The sequence below is a fragment of the Anolis sagrei genome, chromosome 3 (genome assembly GCF_037176765.1).
Source record: "Anolis sagrei isolate rAnoSag1 chromosome 3, rAnoSag1.mat, whole genome shotgun sequence".
Lineage (NCBI taxonomy): Eukaryota > Metazoa > Chordata > Lepidosauria > Squamata > Dactyloidae > Anolis > Anolis sagrei.
In genome coordinates, this window is record NC_090023.1 from 52,913,256 (window position 1) to 52,934,776 (window position 21,521).

General features: G+C 43.2%; 1 protein-coding gene across 3 annotated transcripts in view; it reads left to right on the top strand.

Annotated features, from left to right (window-relative positions):
* Positions 1–15,814: 15,814 nt before the first annotated feature.
* The window catches only part of IGSF3 (immunoglobulin superfamily member 3), a 162,042-nt gene continuing 156,335 nt past the window's right edge, over positions 15,815–21,521 (top strand). For 2 of the 3 annotated variants that reach the window (XM_060770566.2, XM_060770568.2), the window contains exons 1-2: positions 15,815–16,029; positions 19,231–20,023. In XM_060770566.2, coding sequence (XP_060626549.2) covers positions 19,951–20,023 — 73 coding nt within the window. In that variant the 5' untranslated portion in view covers positions 15,815–16,029; positions 19,231–19,950. The remainder of the gene's footprint in view (positions 16,030–19,230; positions 20,024–21,521) is intronic. The other variant, XM_060770567.2, reaches the window with a different exon arrangement.

A 21,521-nucleotide genomic window follows, 5' to 3' on the forward strand; every position in this document is an offset into this window, starting at 1 on the left:
ATAGAGGAAGCTCATCCATGCTCTCCCCGGATTCAAACCTCCAACCTGCCAATCTTCAGTCCTGCCGGCACAAGGGTTGAACCCATTGTGCCACTGGGGGCTATGAAATTTATAGAGTTGCCATAAGTCGAGAGGCAACTTGAAGGCACATATACACACAATCAGTCCTTCCATCTTTTGTTTACCAAGCATGAATTAGATATCAAGTATAGGCAGCCTTCATATTTGCAGCATACTCTCTGGTTGTTTTGTTTTGGGGTTTTTTGTTTTTGTTTTTTTTGCTAGAGCCCCAAGGTCTACCATCAGGATCCAAATGTAAAATTATGATTTGACAGACAGTCATTTACTTCCAAAGTGCAGCCTTGAAGAAAATGATTTGCCTTTGGAAGAGTAAGCACACAATGGCCCCACAAAAAAAAAAAAAGTATTAAACGTAAGCTGCATTTCACACAGGCTGGTTAGTTAGCCCTTTATGGCAAAGTCATATAATCACCGGCTTTCCTCCTTGGATGATGTTCTTATTAATCAAATGTGTGTTCAGCCCATACTTTTTCTCCTTTGTTATTCACATTTCAATTACTGCCACAGCTGTTTTATTCTAAGTTTGGTTACACAGTATAATTATTCTTGATAAGATTATTCTCCATTTGCACTGATTTATCTCGCTTAAAAAGGAACTTAAGGATGTCTTCCTCATATGCGAGCATGTGACAAAGTTGCTTGTTCTGACTAGGATATCTCCAGCAGGTTTCACTGAGTATTATCCTGAATCAATCTACATCCTAGCAACAACTTGAGTAATTTAAAATACATTAACTCTGTTGCAACAAAATCATTTTACACCTGTCTAGTTACCCCTTTACTGCCTTTTCCCCATCTCACTGAGCCTCCAGTGGTGCAATGGGTTAAACCCTTGTGCCAGCAGGACTGCTGACTGAAAGGTTGGTGGTTCGAATCCGGGGAGCAGGGTGAGCTCTCATCTGTCAGCTCCAGCTTCTCATGTGGAGACATGAGAAAAGCCTACCACAGGATTGTAAAACATTAGGGCATCCCCTTGGCAATGTCCTTGCAGATAGCCAGTTCTCTCACACCAGAAGTGACTTGCAGTTTTTCAAGTCGCTCCTGACATGAAAATAAATAAATAAAAATAAAATAAAAATAAAATAAAATAACAATAGGATTCTTGACTGGGTATGCTGGCTCTCTAAGCAGCTAAATTCAGATCTCACTGAAAGCTTTTAAGAATGAGCATCAATACAGTGGTGTGGGGGTTTTGATATTTAACATGAATACTGATATAAGTCCCATAGATTCAATGATCATTAGTTGTACAAATAGCTGTCAGTGTGTCTGCAGTAAACAAGGCAATAAAGCTTGAGCTTGAAAGAATGAGATTCTGAGCGTGCCTGCCTATAACTGACAAAGTAAACAGGGTTTATCTACACAATCACTTATTGAGCATGCAGGAGATAGAAAATATAAAGAAGAAGATTAGAAGAAAAAGAAGCCTCACCAGCTACCTCAATATTCGCATATAGATCTATAAGTTTGGCCACAAAACTAGAAATAAAAGAACAAGAAAGAAAAGTAGAGGCTGGTGAAAGAAAAAATCCTGGGTACATTTTGGGGAAAAAAAGCATTCAGGTTGTGTTGGAAATAGTGACCTTCTACAAGCCTCTACACTAGTTATTTGTTTTGTATATAATTCAGATTGCTTGCTGCATTGTAAGTGCGTGTGTACAAGTATGCAGTTTTCCTTAACTCTTTGTTGTGGGAGGGGCTACAGACCATGTGACCAGATCTGGGACTTGTTCAGGACTCAGACTCCATTTTAGAAAAGCAGAAGCCATTAGACTTTGAATGTAGAGCCTTCGATAGAAACAGTATGCTTAAGAGACTCCATTAAACTCTCAGACTGGAGAGATGCTTTGGACTATGGGCTGTTAAGATTATAAAAAAGATACCCCATGCCACCTACACAGAGAAACTACTTCAAATCCATCTGTAACTGGATTGATATGCAAAGTACCTATATGCAGAATACATTAAGTTTGTGAGTAAGCCGCAGAACCAAACATCTGGAGTACCAAACGTTGGGAACAATTGGACTAAAGTATGGAAACGTAATATGCTATTACTATTTTAATGAAACTGGCTCTCATTGTAGTGGTAATTAAGAAAACCTTGATAAAAAGCAGTTGAGCTTTGGTTTGTGTGTGCTAACTATGGGTATGCTAAAGGCTGGCAAGCACTAAGGTGAATGCACCTATGGCCTGGAAGAATGAACAAACTAGTCTCAATGGGTTCTTGTAGTTTTTTTCGGGCTATATGGCCATGTTTTAGAGGCAATTCTCTCCTGACATTTCGCCTGCATCTATGGCAAGCACCCTCAGAGATTGTGAGGATACAGGCGAAACATCAGGAGAGAATGCCTCTAGAACATGGCCATATAGCCCGAAAAAAACCTACAACCCAGTGATTCCAGCCATGAAAGCCTTCGACAATACTAGTCTCAGTGCTTCTACAGGATTATAACTGGAACCAGAAATTGTTCCAGCCAGTCAGAGCTTTTATCTGTAAAATTTAACCTGCATTTTATCTGTGTGTGCGCTATATATATTTTAATAGTGCTTTGTTTTACTTCACTGTTTTAACTATATTGTATCCTGCCTCAAGTTGCACAGAGAGGCAGGTAATAAATTTATTTATTAATTTATTTATTATTACAATGCTTGGTAAGGAAGTGTTGGAGCTGTTTGTCTGCAGCAATAGAATGGTCAGTCCAAGCTGTGCCGTCGCGTCTGGGGGTTATAAATCTTAGTGAAATATACATAGACATTACATCTTTCCCCAGGGGATTGCTTCTTGCCCTCCTTTAGAGAACTGGAACTCTCAAGGATCAAGACACTATAGATAACTCGAAATAGTCTTTATTGTTCACAATGAGTTATCTTCCTTAGGCATAAACTTGATATTCAAAAGGGGTAAAGAAAACATACATTACAGTCTCTGAAGTCTTGGGTCCAAGGAGTTTTTACAGCTGAGAAGCCTTCCAAGTTCCCTCTTTCTCAATGGCTGTGAAAGCCTGAGCATTCACAACCCCAGTCCAATGACCTATATTTGAAGACACAAAGTCTTCCTCTCGAGGCCAGAGGACTGGTTTGAAAGCGCTTAAGATTCCGCAACGTCATCCAGGTGAGCTGGGTATGAAGAATGAATCTTAAGAGTGCAAACTTAAGAATTGGTGATGAGAGATGACTTAACTGAGGGCTTCAGAGCCGAGCCTTTCTCACGTCCATCTGCTGAGATGTTTGATGGTAGAATGAAAAGAAAGCACTGCCCTCTTCACCAGGAAGGGGTGGAGTCAAACAATTGAGCAGGGGGAGCCATTCAACCGGTGCAAAATAACATTGATTGACAGCTATAGATAACCAAACAATTCAACTGTACATTCACATACAAGTTGGGCCAGACGCGCCGTCACAAAGCCAATGGTTGTTTTGTGCTTTTAAGTCATTTACTACTGATGTCAATCTTATCAAAGGGTTTTCCTAGCAAGATTTGTTGAGAGGTATTTGCATTTGCCTTCCTATGAGGCTGAGAGAGTGTAGCTTTCCAATGTCATTAAATGGGTTTTCATGGCTGAGTGAAAATCTGAACCCTGGCCAACAGGGTTATAGTCCAATACTCAAACCACCTCACCAATTTTAAAGCATTTAATCAGCACAACTGGCTTCATTAGCTCAGCATTCTGTATTTAAACTGCAGCAGGGCATTTCCTGGCCCTTTGCTCCAGCGTTTTAATGTATGATGCTCTGCAGAGTGAAATGGTTCTGCATCCTCCTCCTGCTGGTCTACAGTTGCTGCCTCTACTTGCTTGGCTTCTCATTTGGCCAATGCCAAGACAGGACTGCTGGATTTCTGTTGGCATTCTTCCTGCCCCTATTGATCTGAGAAAGAGGTTTCCTTCATGTAGGACTTGATATGCTACTTTTCATAGCTTTCCCACATTGCTAGTAAAAAAAAAGTGGAGCCCAAAATTGCATTACAAAGTCAAATTATTCAAAACACTAATTATGAAAATATGCAAACATTCTTCTTGTGTTCAGGATCACAGCTATTTTGGGGGAGATGCCCTGATGCAACTGATGGATGAGATATAGAGCAACAAATGCCTTTAATGCTGAAAGGGGAGATTGCAAAAAAGAAGAAAAAGGGGGATTATAGCAGAGTTCTCTCATGCAGTAACTGTGGAAAGATAAGTATTTCTGCTTATTATTTAATTATTTAATTATTTACTGTATTTATATACCGTCTTTTTCACCCCTGGGGGCACCCAAGGTGGTAAAAATTCAGTGCCAACATACAGTACACAAAGAAATCATAACTAATTACTAATAACTTAAAATCAATTAAAACCATTAAACATAAGACATACATAAAATTTAAACATTCAGACAAAGCATAAAATCATCCTAGTATGAAAATTAAAATCCCATGATAGCACTATCTCTCATTTCATTTTGGATTGTCCCATCATAGGGCTCACCATTGTGAAAGACACAATCCCTCCTTCAGTGCAGTCCTAACAAGCATTTGCTACAGTGCCTTTGAGGGATCCCCCACCAATGTCACCCCAATGACTGCTGCTGCCCAGTGGCTATTTGTCACATTTTAGGTAGTCTGGCTCCTCAGCAAAAGCCTGTCTAACATGGAGGACCTACCAGGAGCATAACTGCCATCAGCATAGTCTCATGCCTTACAGAAGGACACAATTCCACCACCACAGAAGGGTAATGCCATTGGTGGGCTCCTAGAAGCACCATGATTTTACTAAGACCCCATTCATACTACACCAGTGGTTCTCAAACTGTGGGTCCCCAGGTGTTTTGGCCTACAACTTCCAGAAATCCCAGCCAATTTGCCAGCTGTTAAGATTTCTGGGAGTTGAAGGCCAAAACATCTGGGGACCCATAGGTTGAGAATCACTGTACTACACAATTATAGTACAGTAAAGTCTTGCTTATCCAACGTTCTGTATTATCCAAAGCAGTCTGCCTCCTGCCTGGAACTACAGCTGTTTCAATACATTGCAATGTTTTGCTGCTAAATTCATAAATACTGTAATTACTACATAATGTTACTGTGTATAGAACTGGTTTTTTTTCTGTCGATTTGTTGTAAAACATGATGTTTTGGTGCTTAATTTGTAAAATCTGTCAGAGTAGTGTTAGTAGCCTGCAGAATGTCTCAGCCCCTTTTACTCTCAGTGTGATAAAAACTCAAAAAAATACACATGGGTCTGTTGCTTTAAGTAGAAACAAAAATATAGTTCTATTCACTGTAGATCAAAAACACAAAGCAAAACAGAAGAATTGTTCTCATCAATATACAACAAACAATATCTCCGGTGAATCTTCTTTACACGATGATATGCAAACATATAGCAAAATAATACAGTCTCTCTACTTAGTTATCAGTAGAATGTCCTTATCTTGCCATAAGTAAGCAGTGGCAAAAGTATGATAGCTGGGACCCAATGACGAGGCAGCACAGAGAGGGAGAGACGCAGGTGCGACAGAGTCGTGGCAAGATAGTTTGCCAGAAAGGGGGAGGGGACAACAAACAGCCAAACATAGGGCTTAAGGCTATCCGGATATTGTATGCAAACACGTTCAGATATGTAACATCGTTGCTTCTCTAATTCTGACCCGCATAGCACAACCAGCATTGGGGCCCAGCTATCATACTTTTGCCCAAGCAGTTTCCTTGGCACTCCAAACTGCTTCACTCTTTAGCTTCAGGACACTGCGTAACTGCTCCCAGCATCCGCCAAAGGTTGATTCAGCTCAAAACGAGCCATCAAGGTAAGCCAAAATGCAAAGCTCAAAGCTTGCAAACCTAGTGCCTTGATATATGCTGAAGCGGATAATGTACCCAATTAACTTGTGGCAGCTGTAACAGAAAAGGTTCCGATCCTCCCTGTTACCTAGGAAAGGCCTGTTGTAAACCCCTAGTAGCAACAAAATCATAATGTAATTTGACATTTAATAGGCTTTTCCTTTAATCCCTCCTTATTATCCAACATTTTTGCTTATCCAATGTTCTGCCCGCCTGTTTATGATGGATGAGTGAGACTCTACTGTACTATGGTTCTCTATGGAACCCTAGGATCTGCAGTCTAGGAAGGAGCATTTCAAATTCTCAACCAGAGAGCCCTTGTGCTTCTCTAAACTACAAACACCAAGAGGATTCCAGAGGATGGAAGCAGAGCAGGTAAAATGGAACAATAAATGCACAGGGGAAAAGGACACAAGGAGGTAAACAGAACATTGGCCACAACTGATCTAACCTAATTACAGAGTGCAAAGAAGTTCCTTTTTCAGGCAAGAACTTCCAGCATCCTCCAGCAGCACAAGCTAGTGCCCATCCTCACTGGAGAGTCTGAGAGTGGTAGTTTAAAATGGGAAGTTTCCAAGCTCTGCCTGGTTGTGCCCCTCTAAATTTTTTTCTCATCAATGAAAGGAAAACAATACATGAAACAAAGGAATGAATCTTGTGATTCATTCCTTTGTTTTATCCCGTCTGTGCAATGGGAATACCTAAATGAAGTTTTGAAAATTAATAAAGACTTTTTAAATGGCTTATATGTAAATGACTTGTAGGTAAATCGAAAAAGAAGAAAATGGTCTCAGCTATCTTTATGTTATTAGTAAGGTCAGGAAAAAGAGCAGGAAGAGAGATTAAGAGGATCCAGAGAGAACACACAGGTGCCTTTTAACAGTCTCTAGCAGACTATGCTTATTACAATAATCGAATTTAACTGAAATGGGATTAATATTATAATGCTATAAAATCATTTCCATGGTCTCTTTATGTATACTATTGTTACTATGTATTAATGCAATATTCAAAAAGAAGACGGAAGAGGATATAAAAACTAAGTGAGCCTTCGACAGTATTAAGCAGCACTTGTTAATTTTCTTCTCCTTCCAAAGATCCTGTAATATCTATTACTATGGTTACTCTCTGCTAAAAATATCGAATGCTCACTTAACCCTTGTGCATTGCAATAAAAAGAGATTCTTGAATTTTGTGAATTGTGGGGTATTTTCTGACTCAAATAAGAATTCCAATACATTGCAGGTTGTAAAATTGTTTCATGTTCAAAGGGATGTTTAAAAATGCAGAATTAAATATGTTGCCCCAAACATCCAGGGTTTGAAAACACACAGAATAAAATACTATCAGATTAGATAAAATGCATAAACCATACGCTTCTTATATTGTGGGATATTCTCTTACCTCAATAAATTTCAGTGCTCTCTCACAGAAAAAAGCTGCTTCCTTCAAATCGGGCCAATCTATTGATAACCAGGGGAGCATAATTTTTCCTTCACTGCCTCATGGTTCACAGAATAATAAGATGGTATTTTTTTTCTCGCAATACATTACATTGGCTGAGATAACATAATACACCAAAGGTAAAAATGAGTAGATTCATTGACATGATTTTAATTCAACTGTTTTGTTTGCTTGCTTATAATAAAAAAAAAAAACTGTGTCCCTTCATGGAGATGTGGAGATAAGGCAGGCTATACATCATCATCATCATCATCATCATCATCATCATCATCATTATTCGATACACAACAAGATTAGAATACAGCAAACAAAATCACAATGCTGGCTTTGTGCGCCAATCACCACTGGGACTACCTTTATTGCCTTGTGCCAGAGTCTTTGCAGTTTGATCTTTAAATCCTCATATCGTATAAGCTTTTCCAGTTGCTTCTCGTCAATTCTGCTGTTATTAGGATTCAACATCAACGAACCATACTTTGTTTTTCCCATAATCATAAGGTCTGGAGTATTGTGTTCCAAAACTATGTCAGTCTTAATTCGGAAGTCCCAGAGTAGTTTGATGTATTCATTTTGTGTATCTTTTTCAGGCTGAGATGGTATTTGTGGCACAAGTTCCAGTGGATCATCTGAGCAACAGTATTATGACTCTGCTTATAGCCTGTCTGTGTGATCTTCTTGCAGCAGCTGAATATGTGATTAATTATTTCGTCAGCTTCTTTGCGAGTCTACACTTGAAATCTGTCATCAACTTTTTAATTCTGGCCTTGATAGCATTTGTTGTGATAGCTTGTTCTTGGGCTGCAAGAATTAGGCCCTCCATCTCCTTTCCATTTGTGAGCCACATCCATGTTTTTTCCTTGCTCTCAGTTTTGTCAGCTTTCTCTTCTGCTTTGCATATTGTTGTTGTTGTTGTTGTGTGGCAAGTAGCTAAAATTTCAGACTATTGTGCTATGTCAATTTGTTAGTTCCACTGCAGGATCTGATCTATAGACAAAGTAGAGTAGGATGTCCATGACATCATATTTCCAATTTCTATGCATTGTTGTAAAAGCTGGAGAGTGTTTACTTATCGTATCAGAAGCAAATTGAGGGTATAGTTATAATGTACTTAAAAACACAAACAAAGTTAAAAACTTGGCATTATACTAAATGTCTTTTGACCAGAAGCTGGCCACTTGAAGTGCCTTTGGTGTTGCTGTGAGGAGGTCCTCCACTGTGCATGTGGCACAGCTCATACTTCATTGTAGTAAGTCGTCTGTGGTTTGCTCTTCTGCACACTTGCATGTTGTGGACTCCACTTTGTAGCCCCATTTCTGAAGATTGGCTCTGCATCTTGTGGTACAGAGCACAGTCTGTTCATTGCCTTCCAAGTCGCCCGATCTTCTGTGTGCCCAGGGGGAAGTCTCTCATCCGGTATCAGCCATGGATTGTAGTTCCAGGTTTTAGCCTGCCACTTTTGGACTCTTGGTTGTTGAAGTGTTCCTGCGAGTATCTCTGTAGATTTTAGAAAGCTATTTCTTGATTCAAAGCATTGGCATGCTGGCTGATATCCGAACAGAGGATGGGCTGGAGATGTCACTGCCCTGGTCCTTTCATTATTGGCTGCTACTTCCTGATGGATGGCATGCAGTGCAATGCTGGCTACACAGTATAATTTCTCCAGTGGTGTGGGGCATAGACATCCTGTGATAATGCAGTTGGAGAGTGAGGAAAGCTGAAAAGAAAAATACAACGAGGTCCTGGAAATTAGTTTTATGGATACTGTGAACTGCTAAAAAGACAAATATATGGGTTCTAGGACAAATCAAACCTGAACTTTCCTTGGAAACCAAGACGACTAAACTGAGATTGTCATATTTTGGCCATAGCATGAAAAATACAATGATGCTTGGAAAGGTAGAAAGGAGCAGGAAAACATGAAGACTGCATTTTGAATGGATAGATTTAAATCAAGGAAGTCATAGACCAAAGTTTGCAAGACCTGACCAGGACTATTGATGATAGGTTTTGGAAGGTTTTTCATAGGGTCGTCTTAAGTCAAAGATCCTTGAATTATAAACAAGACGACAACAATATATATATTTTTTGTACTGTCTTGGCTTTGTTATTTGCTTGTTCTTGATCATTGACTCAAACATTTTTCCTTTTTTTCTCTCTCTTTCCTGAGCATAGCATGTTATCAAACAGTTTAAATGGCTGTCAATGGGTGGTGAAAAAGCTTTCCTATAATAACTCAAGTTATACATTGATATTCAGAAGAAGCTGTGCGCAGAGACAGCAGACACTCTCTCTGACAGAAAGGTTACACTGACTGAGGTTATGCTGAAGATGAAATCCACAGCATCTCCATGCTTTCGGACCACACTACAGTCGTAAAAATGTGTGGCAATTGCTCCATGGGTAGTTTTTTTGGCAGGAACAGTTATTTGGTAAAAGAATGATTGAGAATACAATAGGAAATAGGGAAAATATGCATTCAACGTATTCAAGCTCCACACTTCTCTGCTAAAAAAAATCCCACCCCCAAGCAGCTTTTTTCCTGTCCGAAAAGCTCCTGCCCAAACATACCTTTGGAGACATGTGAGTGGGTGAAGCAGATTGGGAAAACTTAAGCAGGGGATTGTTTGGTGGGTTTATGGCTGGATTAGCCCACAGGCTAAGGGAAGGCAGTCTCCAGCCCGCTATTTCAACAGGCCCATAAACTAGCCCAGATTCCTAGATTTCAAAGAAAGAAAAACAAGCTAATCTTTAGCTTTTATAGAACTCAAGAAAGACACAAAACTAAAAGTATAATTCTTTATTTATCTACTCAGAAATAAATTCCGCTGTGGGTTTTATTGTTTTGAGATATAGATGTATAACATTTGTGCCAAAACGTCTAGGATTAATCATATCTATTTTATGATAAATTGATCTTTCACATGTGGGAAGCAGCTTGCCAAAGAGAAGTGTAAAGTCTCTCTAAGGACCTCCTGCACCTTAAGAAAACTATCTTCCTGGACTATTGTTTCCACATCTAGGAAATACGAAAAATCCAGATTTCCACTGTGGGTGGACATAGCATGTCTAGCTCAGAACAATAAGTGGCAGCAACAATAGGCTCGGGTTTTACTTTGTGATTTTTTTTTAATCCACTAAATGGGTCTGTAAACTTTTCAGAATCACCTACTAGTGGAAATAACATCCACCAAAGGCAGGCATGAGCAAACTTTGGCCCTCCAAGCGTTTTGGACTTCAATCCCACAATTCTTTATAGCCTCAGGTCCCTTCCTCCCCCCCCCCCCCCCCCCCAGCCTCTTAATGAATTGGTTGAATCCTGAAACTAATCCAATTCAGAGCCAGGCTGGATTATGAGAGTACATATATGGAATCCCATTTCTATGGCTTCTAACCCATCCCTTCAGTCCCCAAACCACTGCATCATCCACTGAATGCTATGAGATCCTGTGAGTTGTAGTTTTACAAGGTCTTTCACCTTCTTCTGACCTGAAGGTTGGCAGTTTGAATCCATGGGACAGGGTGAGTTCCCGTCTCTCAAGCTCCAGCTCTTGCCAACCTAGCAATTTGAAAACATGCAAATGTATGTAGATAAATAGGTACCGCTTCAGCGGGAAAGGGCAAAGAGACGCTCCAAGCAATCTTGCCAGCTGCACAACCAGATGACCATTTAGCCTCCGTGGCTTGAAAATGGAGAAAGCACCTCCCCAGAGCCAGAGATAAATATTTATTTATTATTTATTTAAAACATTTGTATCCCGTCCTAATCTCGACCTCTGAAGAGGGACTCAGGGCGGCTTCCAACAATATAAAAACAACAATAAAACACACAATTACATAAAATGACAATAAACATACATTTAAAAACAGTTCAAGTTTAAAACGTGCTCCAAATCAGTCCAAAAAATGTGGTCCATACAATCTTATCTAGGCCAATAAAAACCGTCTATTCTGTGAATGCTTAAGTGTCTTGCGAAAAGTCAAGTCTTAAATGTCTTGCGAAAAGTCAGGAGGAAGGGGGCAGATTTAACCTCTTTAGGGAGGGAGTTCCATAGCCAAGGGGCCACCACGGAGAAGGCCTCCAGAATCCGGAAATAAAAGAAGAAGTCTCTGCCTTTGTTTGTGTTTATGTGTTTCATTGTATATGACTATAAAAGCACTGAATGTTTACCTATGTCTTTAAATGCTATATTCGCTCTGAGTCCCCTAGGGTAGAAGAGCGGAATATAAATAAAGTGTTTTATTAGTATTACTGTTATTATTCTTTATATCACCAAACTACAGCTTCCAGGATTCCATAGCACTGAATCATGGCAGTTAAAGTGATGTCACACTGGATTAGTTCTACACTGTAGATGTACTCTAAGCCAGTGTATGAACTTACTGATTGTGTTTATTCTGTGTTCCTCCTTACTTGGTCAACAAAAGGCTGGAGTTTGTTTGCATCACCCTGTAATGTAGCCACTGTTTAATCATTCCCATATCTTATGAGTTCTCTGTTCTGGAATCATGACTCAAAATGACTCAAAAGACCTTTCGTTGCAAAACTGCGAAGTCAGCGTATTGAATTACAACACGGTTTACTCATCCCTGTTACTCTGGAGCACTCATTTGCCCTTCTTAGCATAGTTGGGCCCACAAGCAGAAACAGAGAACTAGGCTTTCACACTGTGCCAGATCCTGCTGCAACTTGCCTTCAATATACACGGCTTATAGCTGCGCAGTCACGGTTGCTCTTGCTCCATACTGACATTGCTGAGAAAACGGGAGGAATGGATTTTGTCCTACAATTGCCATTCAAAACATTCCACTTTCAAAGGTGTTACTCACTTTTGTTGCCCAGGTTGGTTTTTATGGTTTCCCACCTATGCTTCAAAGCATTTACTGAGGACTTAGGGGCTTTATTGTTAGGGAGGGAGAGGGTGAAACCTCTGGTGGAGAAAATCTTCAAACTCTTTAGCCCTGAGCAGTTCTCTCAAAAAGGCGACACTAGATAAGCCAGTTCAGAAACTGAAACAACGGCATTTTCTGCTTGTCAGACATATGGAGAAACATTTGCTTGGATTACCATCGTGATTCTCTTGGCTACAAGGCAAAAGTTGTGCCACATTGTGATATGTCAAACATTGAGGCGCCCAGGGTCCAAGGTTCAATTGCTATGATTCCAGAATTGCTCTAGAACAGGATTTCTGAAACTTTATTCACTCATAACCCTTTTCGTAGTGGGTTAAACCGCTGAGATGCTGGACTTGCTGACCAAAAGGTCAGCAGTTCGAATCCAGGGAGTGGGGTGAGCTCCTGCTGTTAGCTCCAGCTTCTGCCAACCTATCAGTTCAAAAATGTGCAAATGTGAGTAGATCAATAGGTACCGCTCCGAAGGGAAGGTAACAACACTCCATGCTGGCCACATGACCTTGGAGGCGTCTACGGACAATACTGCCTCTTCAGATTAGGAATGGGGATGAACACCATGCCCCAGAGCCGGACACAAGTAGACTTGATGTCAAGGGGAAACCTTTACCTTTAAACCCTTTCTGCCCAATAAATGTTTATGTGTCCCTGGGTTATGTGTCCCAAGGTATATAAAATAGGAATAAAAATATGGTGTGCTTTAAAAAACAATATACAACCTGTCTGAAGAACAAAAGGGCACATCTACACTGTCGAACGAATGTAATTTGACTGCTATGGCTTAGCAGGAGTTGGGTTTATGGTTTGTGCAATGGGTTAAACCATTGTATTTAATATTATTATTTCCATTATTTCTACCCCGTTCCTTCTCAACCCCCGAAGGGGGACTCAGGACAGCTTACATTTGGCAGCAATTTGATGCCACTACATATAACAAAGCAATATAATAACAATTAAACAATAAACAGAACATTCATTACAAGCAATAAATGTATTAACAACCTGTACTGCTGAACTGCTGACCGGAAGGTTGGCAGTTTGAATCCGCGGTACAGGGTGAGCACCCGCTGTTAGCTATAGCTCCTGCCAACATAGCAGTTTGAAAACATTCAAACGTGAGTAGATAAATAGGTACCACCTCAGTGAGAAAAGGCAAAAAGATGCACCATGCAGTCATGCCAGCCACATGACCAGGAGGTGTCTATAGACAATGCAGGCTCCTCTGCTTGGAAATGGAGACGAGCACCTCCCCCAGAACCAGAGATGAGCACCGCCTCCAGAAGCCAGAAATGAAAGAAGGCTTTGTATTTGTCTGTGTATTTCTGTTTAATTGTATGTAATTGTAACAAGGCATTGAATGTTTGCCTGTGTCTGTTTATATGCTGTAATCCGTTGAGTCCCCTCAGGGAGAAGGGTGGAATATAAATAAAGTGTATTAATAATAATAATACTTTATTTGTACCCCGCCACCATCTTCCAGGAAGAACTCGGGGCAGCTCACAAGCACCCTTCCTTCCGTTTTTCCTTCCTCCTTCTCTGTCTGTCTCCTTACATTCTTCTTTCCCTTTTTTCTTCCATTCCTTCTCTCTTTCCTTCCTTCCTCCATCCCTTTCCTCCCTTTCTCCTTCCACTCTTTTGTCTTTCCTTCCTTTATTCCCTCTTCCCTCCCTCCTTCCTTCTCTCCCTTTCTCTTTCCTCCCTCCCTCCCCTTCATTCTCTTCCCTCCTTCCTTTTTCTTCCTCCTTTCCTCCTGGGGGATGTTAACTGAGAGAAGAGACAGTTGAGAGGGAACATGAGATCCATGTGTTGTTGAAGGCTGTCGTGGCCAGAATCACTGGGTTGCTCTAAGTTTTTTGGGCTGTATGGCCATGTTCCAGAAGCATTCTCTCCTGACGTTTCACCTGCATCTGCGGCAGGCATCCTCAGAGGTTGTGACCTGTGCCGCAGATGCAGGTGAAACGTCAGGAGAGAATGCTTCTGGAACATGGCCATACAGCACAAAAAAATTACAGCAACCCATGAGAACCATGTTTCAAGATTTAAAAGGGTGTCCCGGGGGGGGGGGGGGGCAGACTTTCTGCTGCTCTAGAAACCAGGGCACAAGGGAGCAATGGTAGAGAAACAGATTTGACTGAAAAGATTAGGAAGAACTTCCTGGAGAGTGGCCTGGGCGGCCTCGGAGTGTGGTGGCGTCTCCTTCTCTGGAGGCGGTTCTGCAGAGGCTGTCTCTCAAGAGTGCTTTGATTGGTACCTCTTGCATGGCAGAGGGTTGGACTGGATGCCCCTTGGGGGTCTCTTCCAGTTGTAGGATTCGGTATCAGGAGTAGGCAAGACAGGGACTCATAGATACACTTTTTCTCTCCTGTCCACCCACCATCTCACCCAAACAAATGGAGTTAGCCCTTTTGGGATCCAAACGTTCCCTGTGTTTCCTTCACTTTCTGCCTCTGAAAGGGAAGAGGAGGAAAGGGAGCGAGAGGGCTTGGAAAGAACCCACCCCTCCCTCCCAGCCCATGCACATGCACAGGCCCACCATGCGACGTTAGAAAGTTTGCCCTTGCCTGTGCTACAGGGTATTTCAGCCAACTTGGGCCCTTCAGGTATTTTGGACTTCAACTCCCACCATTTCTAACAGCCAGTGTAGAAGATGCACCCCATGTGAACTACTAAACAAAACAAAGTTAAGGGAAAGTAATGGTCTTAAACACACACAGACACACAAATCCAGGCCTCCCTCACTGGACTGACTATGATAGTTTTTGCCAGATAAGCTTGATTAATGATTGACAGCAAAGGCCCACATTCGAGCTAGAGTCCTTCCTTTCCTTCCTGTTTCCTTTTCCTGTCCCAAAAGCAGCCAGAGCTTGAACTATCGGCTCAGTTCAGTCCCTCCTTGAGCACAACTGCAGAGATCAGACCCCCTTTCCTTCCTTCCTTCCTTCCTTCCCAAAGTGTGGCGAAAGTGAAAGAAAGCAACCAAAGGAGACAGAGAGAGAGGGAGAGAAGGAGGAGGAGGAAAGAGGGGGCTAGAGAAGGAGAGGGAGAGAGGGGGAAGATAGATAGAAAGAAAGAAGGAAGGAAGGGGGGAAAAGAGATTAGGGTGGGGGAGAGAAAGAAGGCGAGAGAGAGAAAAGGAGGGAGAAAGAGGGAGAGATAGGAGGAGGGTGGGAGAGAGGGAGTGAGAAAAAGAGGGGGAGAGAGAAGGAGGGAGAGGGGGAGAGAGAAAGAGAAAAAAGGGGAGAAAGAGGGTGGGAGAGAGGGAGTGAAAAAGAGGGAGAGGCAGAGAGTGGGGGAGAGAGAGAAAGAAAGAGAGGGAAGAGAGGCAGAGAGAGGGGGAGAGAAAGAAAAAGAAAGAGGGAGAGAAAGAGAAGCAGGGAGAGAGGGATCGAGAAAAAGGGAGAGAGAAGTAGGGTGGGAGAGAGGGAGAAAAAGAGCGAGAGAAAGAGAGAGAAGGAGGGAGAGTCGGAGAGAGAGAGAGACAGGTGGGGAGAAAGAAAGAGGGAGAGAAAGAGAAGGAGGGGAGAGAGAGGGAGCGAGAAAAAGGGGGAGAGAGGAAGAGGGAGAGAAGCCGCCAAAGCAGGCGGAGAGCGAGGAGGGGGAGAAGGCGGAGCTTCCCGGCCGCGAAGAGAGATTGAGAGAGAGAAAGAGAGCGGGAGGGAGGGAGGCTGCGCTCCCTTTGCAAGCAAGCAGTTGCCGCTTTTGGACGGAGAATGAAGCCCGGGCGGAGGCGCCGGAGAGGCAGGCAGGAGCGGCCAGGTAGGCGAGAGGGGAGAAGGCACCGGGTCCGGGGCCAAAGGCGCGCCTGGCTGGAGGCGCCTCCTTGCCGCGCCCTTCCTCTTCTCGGATTCCCCCCAGGAAAAAGGCAGACTCGGGGCTGTGTTGGGATAGACTCCGTCCGGCTCAGCTGCCCCTTTGCAGAGGGCGAAAGGGGAGGAGGAGAAAGAGGAGGAGGAGGAGGGAAACAATAGCGGGCTGCTCCCTTCCCCTCCTCCTACTCCTCCTCCTCCTTCTCGTCGCAGACGGGGCTCCCTCTCCCTGGCTTTGGTCCCACTTCTGCTTCCTCATCGAGGCAGCCGGCAGGTTTTGGTCTTCTTTCTCCTTCTTTCCTAGTTGTGCTCACTGCTTGCAAGTCTTTTTTTTCTCTCCTGGAAGGCTCCACGGACCGGATTGGCACTTCTTTTAAAGACTCCTGTGCCCACAGAGCCTTGAAAAGCATCAGCAGCAAAAAACAGTGCCTTTTGTTCCCCGCCTCTCAAGTTTGTCTGCTTTTTAATAATCTTCTGCCCCAAATCAAGCTCTCTGATCTGAAGGATGAGCTGTGTTCTCTCCCCCTTGTTCCTCCCCCCAAGTGTGCAGGGACTGGTGCCCCCTTTGCACCCTCTTTCTTTCCTGCACTCTCTCCAGGGACCTAACCTTCCTCAGTCCTTCGCTGCACTGCCACTGCTTTCAGTGTCCCACTTCTGTATGTCTTCACCTGCAATGGGAAGAGCACTCGCAGCAGGAAATAATTGTCTTTCCCTGCATCTCCCTCCCTCTTTTTTTCCCCTCTTTCTTGGTTGGAGGCAGACCTGACCCCACATTTTCCGCCTGGACTCTCTCCAGACTTCCCAACCTCTCTGATCTATAGGATCAGCTGTTTTGAGAGTCCCGGGTGGCATTAAACCCTTGTGCTGGCTGGACTGCTGACCTGAAGGTTAGGTTGCTGGCCTGAATATGCAGGATGGAGGTGAGCTCCTATCTGCCAGCTCTAGCTTGCGGAGACATGAAGGAATCCTCCCAGCAGGTTAGGAACGCATCCGGGTATCCCCTGGGCAACGTCTCTGTAGACAGCCAATTCTCTCACACCAGAAGGCGACTCACAGCATGTTCTCAAGTCGTTTCTGACACAATTTAAAAAAATCTGTTTTGTCCATTTCCCCTATGCCAGCGACCAATGCCATTTGGCTACAATTTTTATTTCCTAGGAACTCTCCAGGGACTGGACTGGCATCAGCTTGGACTGCTTTCAATGTCCTTCTTCTGTATTTTGTACCTCGGACTGGGGAAGAGTGCTCACAACAATAACAATGAATTTGGTTCCCCGCTTCATAAGTTTATACTTCCTCGCTATCTTTTAGGAGCCAAGGTGGCGCAGTGGGTTAAACCCTCATGCCACCTGAACCTGAAGAACTGAAGGTCATTGGTTCAAATCTGTGAGACAGGGTGAGCTCCTGTCTGTCAGCCCCAGCTTTCCATGCAGGGACATGAGAGAACCCTCCCACAGGATAGTAACACATCCGGGCGTTCCCTGGGCAACATCTTTGTAGATGGCCAGTTCTCCCACACCAGAAGCATCTTGCAGTATATTCTCAATTTGCTTCGGACACGATAAAAAACCCTATCATTTGGGGCAGTGGTTCTCAAGCTGTGAGTCCCCAGGTGTTTTGCCCTACATTCCCAGAAATCCCAGCCAGTTTACCAGCTTATAGGATTTCTGGGAGTTGAAGGACAAAACATCTGGGGACTCACAGGTGGAGAACCACTGTTTTAAGGAGAGGCAGACCTGACCCTGCTTCTGCTCCACTGTCTTTGTGAGATCAGTAGCTTGTTTGCTCCTTTCCAGTGTGGCAGAGACTGGTGCCATCTTCACACTCATTGGCTTTCTCCCTCTCTCTCCCTCTCTCCCTTTCTTTTCTTTTCCTGGAAAGCCTCCAAGGACCAGACTGGATTCAGTCCATGGACTGCCACTGCTTTAAATGCCCCTCTTCTGTTGTATTTGATATTGAGCTGTCTTCTATTGGGGAAGATCGCTCACATAACAAGGAATTTTGTTCCCCCGCTTCTTCAGTGTTTGTGTTTTTCTCTCTTAGTGAGAGGTAGCCCTGACTCCACTTCTGACTCACCGTCTCCTCCAGATCAGGGCTTCCCAAGCTTGGATTGAGAGGACTGGCTGCCACCCCCTTTCCAGTGTGCCAGAGACTGGTGCCATCTTTGTGCCCATTGATTACAGGGTTTTTTTCCCCCTGGAAACTCTCCAGGGACAGGACTGGCATCAATCCCTGGACTGCTACTGTTTAAGTGCCGCCCCCTTTTTTCTGTATTTCATGTCTTGCTGTTCTAGAGTGGAGAATCCAATAGCAATGTATTTTGTTCCCCTGCTTCTTAAGTTTGTATATCTTCTCTCTTTTCTTAGGGAGAGGCAGACCGGAGCCCACTCCTGCTTCATTACACTAGAAAATGAATCCACTTAAAATCCAGTTTCTGCCTCCTGCAGAATTCTGGCGTTTGTAGTTTAGTAAGGCTGATAAAGACTCCTCCCTAAACTACAAACCCCAGAATTCTACAGGAGGCAGAAACTGGATATAAAGTCAATTCATTCTATAGTGTGATGAGATTCACTGAGAAGCTCTACTCCTGATTAGGGCTTGATCTAGTGGAGTGGCAGGTTTTTTTATTCTGCCCCTTTCCAATGTGCCAGAGCCGTGGTGGTGCAATGGGTCAAACCCTTGTGCTGGCTGAACTGCTGACCTGAAGACCTGAATGTCAGTGCTTCCAAATCTACAAGACAGGGTGAGCTCCCATCTGTCAGCCCCAGCTTCCCATGCAAGGACATGAGAGAAGCTTCCCACAGGATGGTAACACATCCGGGCGTCCCCTGGGCAACGTCCTTGCAGATGGCCAATTCTCTCACACCAGAAGCAACTTGCATTATATTCTCAAGTCGCTACTGACACAATAAAAAAATTGTTCCAGAGACTGGTGTCATCTCTGTGCCCATTGGCTACAATTCTGTCTTTCCTGAAAACTGCAGGAACCACACTGGCATTAGTCCCTGGACTACCACTGCTTAACATGTCTCACTTCTTTCTCTGTTTCATGTCTGGCTGTCCCAGAGTGGGGAAGACTGTCCACATCAATAACAATGGAATTTTGTTCCCAGCCTCCGAAGTTTTCATGTCCTTTCTCTCTTTCTTTTAGGGAGAGGCAGACCTGACTTGTAAGCTCCTGAGCATGGAGCCCAGGCTGAGCAGAACCAGCTGCTGAAGGGGCTCCCCAGTTTGGCTTGCGTGTTTGCCCCTCCATCCTTGTGCGAAGCAAATAGAGGAAGCAGACCTTCCCCTCCAGAGTCCTATCTATAGTTGCTTCAGGCTAGGAGTGATCTCAGAGCTCTGCTTTGCCAGAAAATCATACAAAGCTGATTTGTTGAGGAAAGGCTCCGATCCTCTGGACTTGAAAAATTTTCAAGAAAGGCTTTTCTTCCTTCCTTAGAGTGGCATATGTATAGTCTTGGACCCAACTTTATTTTTTTTCCAAATCTTGACGTGATTGTATGAGATCGAGCCGACGAACAGATTTCCTCGCACCTTTTTACTTCCTAGGAGGGCTGATCAAGAAACTGTGCTGTAGAAGCCTGAGTAAGAGGAATCAAAGTGGATGCTGCAGAACATGATGTGTCGGGCTTTGGAAAAGCAACGGTGTTGGTTTGGAAGAATCATTTAGCATCCGAGGGCACTTTCATGCCTCCCACCGAGCCTGCCCTTCACAGCAACTACTGTTTTTATTTTTTGGTTATTTCTCAGTACTTTTCCCCTTGAGTTTTCACTCTTATCAAAATATTCTTTTCTGGAAATATAAAACCGATTGCTGTTTGACAGCTGAAGATAAAAGAAGAAGCAAGAGAGGAAGTGGGAAAGAGTGATGTCCTTTTATCTTCCCTATTTTACAAAAATGAGGTGCCTTTTGCTGGAGCTGACATCTCTTCTGCTACTGGGTAAGAGCTGCCTGTCTCTGTCAACAATCCCTTGCTAGTTTTAGCTTATCATTAGTATCTCCCCCTTTCCTCCCAGCAGACTTCTAGCTGGTATATAATAGAGTGAGACCTCTATTAATGCTGAGATTGGAGGAAGGAAGAAAGAAAGCAACATGATTTTCTGTCATTAACCGATTTAATTATATTATAGCTGTTGCCTCAGGCAATGTCCTATCAGTCATCCTGAGCAGACTTGTGAAGCTGGGCTTGGGGGTATTAGAAAAAACATCACGCCTTGCTTTGTGTATCTCAAATAGAATTGTGTCTGGCTGTGAATCTAGCTTTGAGAGACTGTGTGTGTGTGTGTGTGTGTCGATTTATGGTGACCTCATGAGCATTTCTTGATTAAGAATACCCTGAGGTGGTTTTCTTAACCTTCGGCTGAAATATAGCCTGCAACAACTGGCATTCATGGGGGGTTTCCCATCCAAGTACTAACCAGAGCTGACCCTGCTTAGCCTCCAAGATCATATGGGATCTGGTGCCTTTAGGGCAGTGTTTCTCAACCTACCTAATGTTGTGACCCCTTAATATAACTCCTCCCCAACCATAACATTATTTTCGTTGCTACTTCATAATTGTAATTTTGCTACTGTTAGGGATTGTAATGTAAATGTCTGATATGTAGGATGCATTTTCATTCACTGGGCCAAATTTGGCACAAATACCCCATATGCCCATATTTGAATACTGGTGGGGTTGGGGAAATAGATCATGACATTTGGGAATTGTATTTGCTGGGATTTATAATTAACCTACAATCTAAGAGCATTCTGAACTCCACCAACGATGGAATTGAACCAAACTTGACACACAGAGCTTCCATGACCAACAGAAAATACTGGAAGGGTTTGGTGGGCATTGACCTAGAGTTTTGGAGTTGTAGTTCACCTACATCCAGAGAGCACTGTGGACTCAAACCATGATGGATCTGGACCAAACTTGGCACGAATACTCAATATGCCCAAATGTGAACAATGGTGAAGTTTGGGGAAAATAGACCTTGGCATTTGGGAGTTGTAGTCGCTGGGATTTATAGTTCACCTACAGTCAAAGAGCATTCTGAACCCCAGCAATGATACAGTTGGGCCAAACTTCCCACACTGAGCCCCCATGACCAACAGAAAATACTGTTTTCTGATGGTGTTTGGTGACCCTTCTGACAACCCTTGCAGCCCCCCTAGGGGTGGTGACCCCCAGGTTGAGAAAGGCTGCTTTATAGTATTTCACACAACAAAGTGATGCCTATGAAATTCGTGGGGTCACCATAAGTTGACAAGTGACTCGAAGGCACATATACACATGCAATGACTAATGGCACCAAATTACTGTGAAAATACTGTAACGAGTCTAGGACAAGCAGACTTAAATCCAATCAGCAGGGAAAAAATAATAAAAAGAAGCAAGATCCATTATACATGGTGAAGTTTACTTCCAGGTAAGTATGTATATGATTACA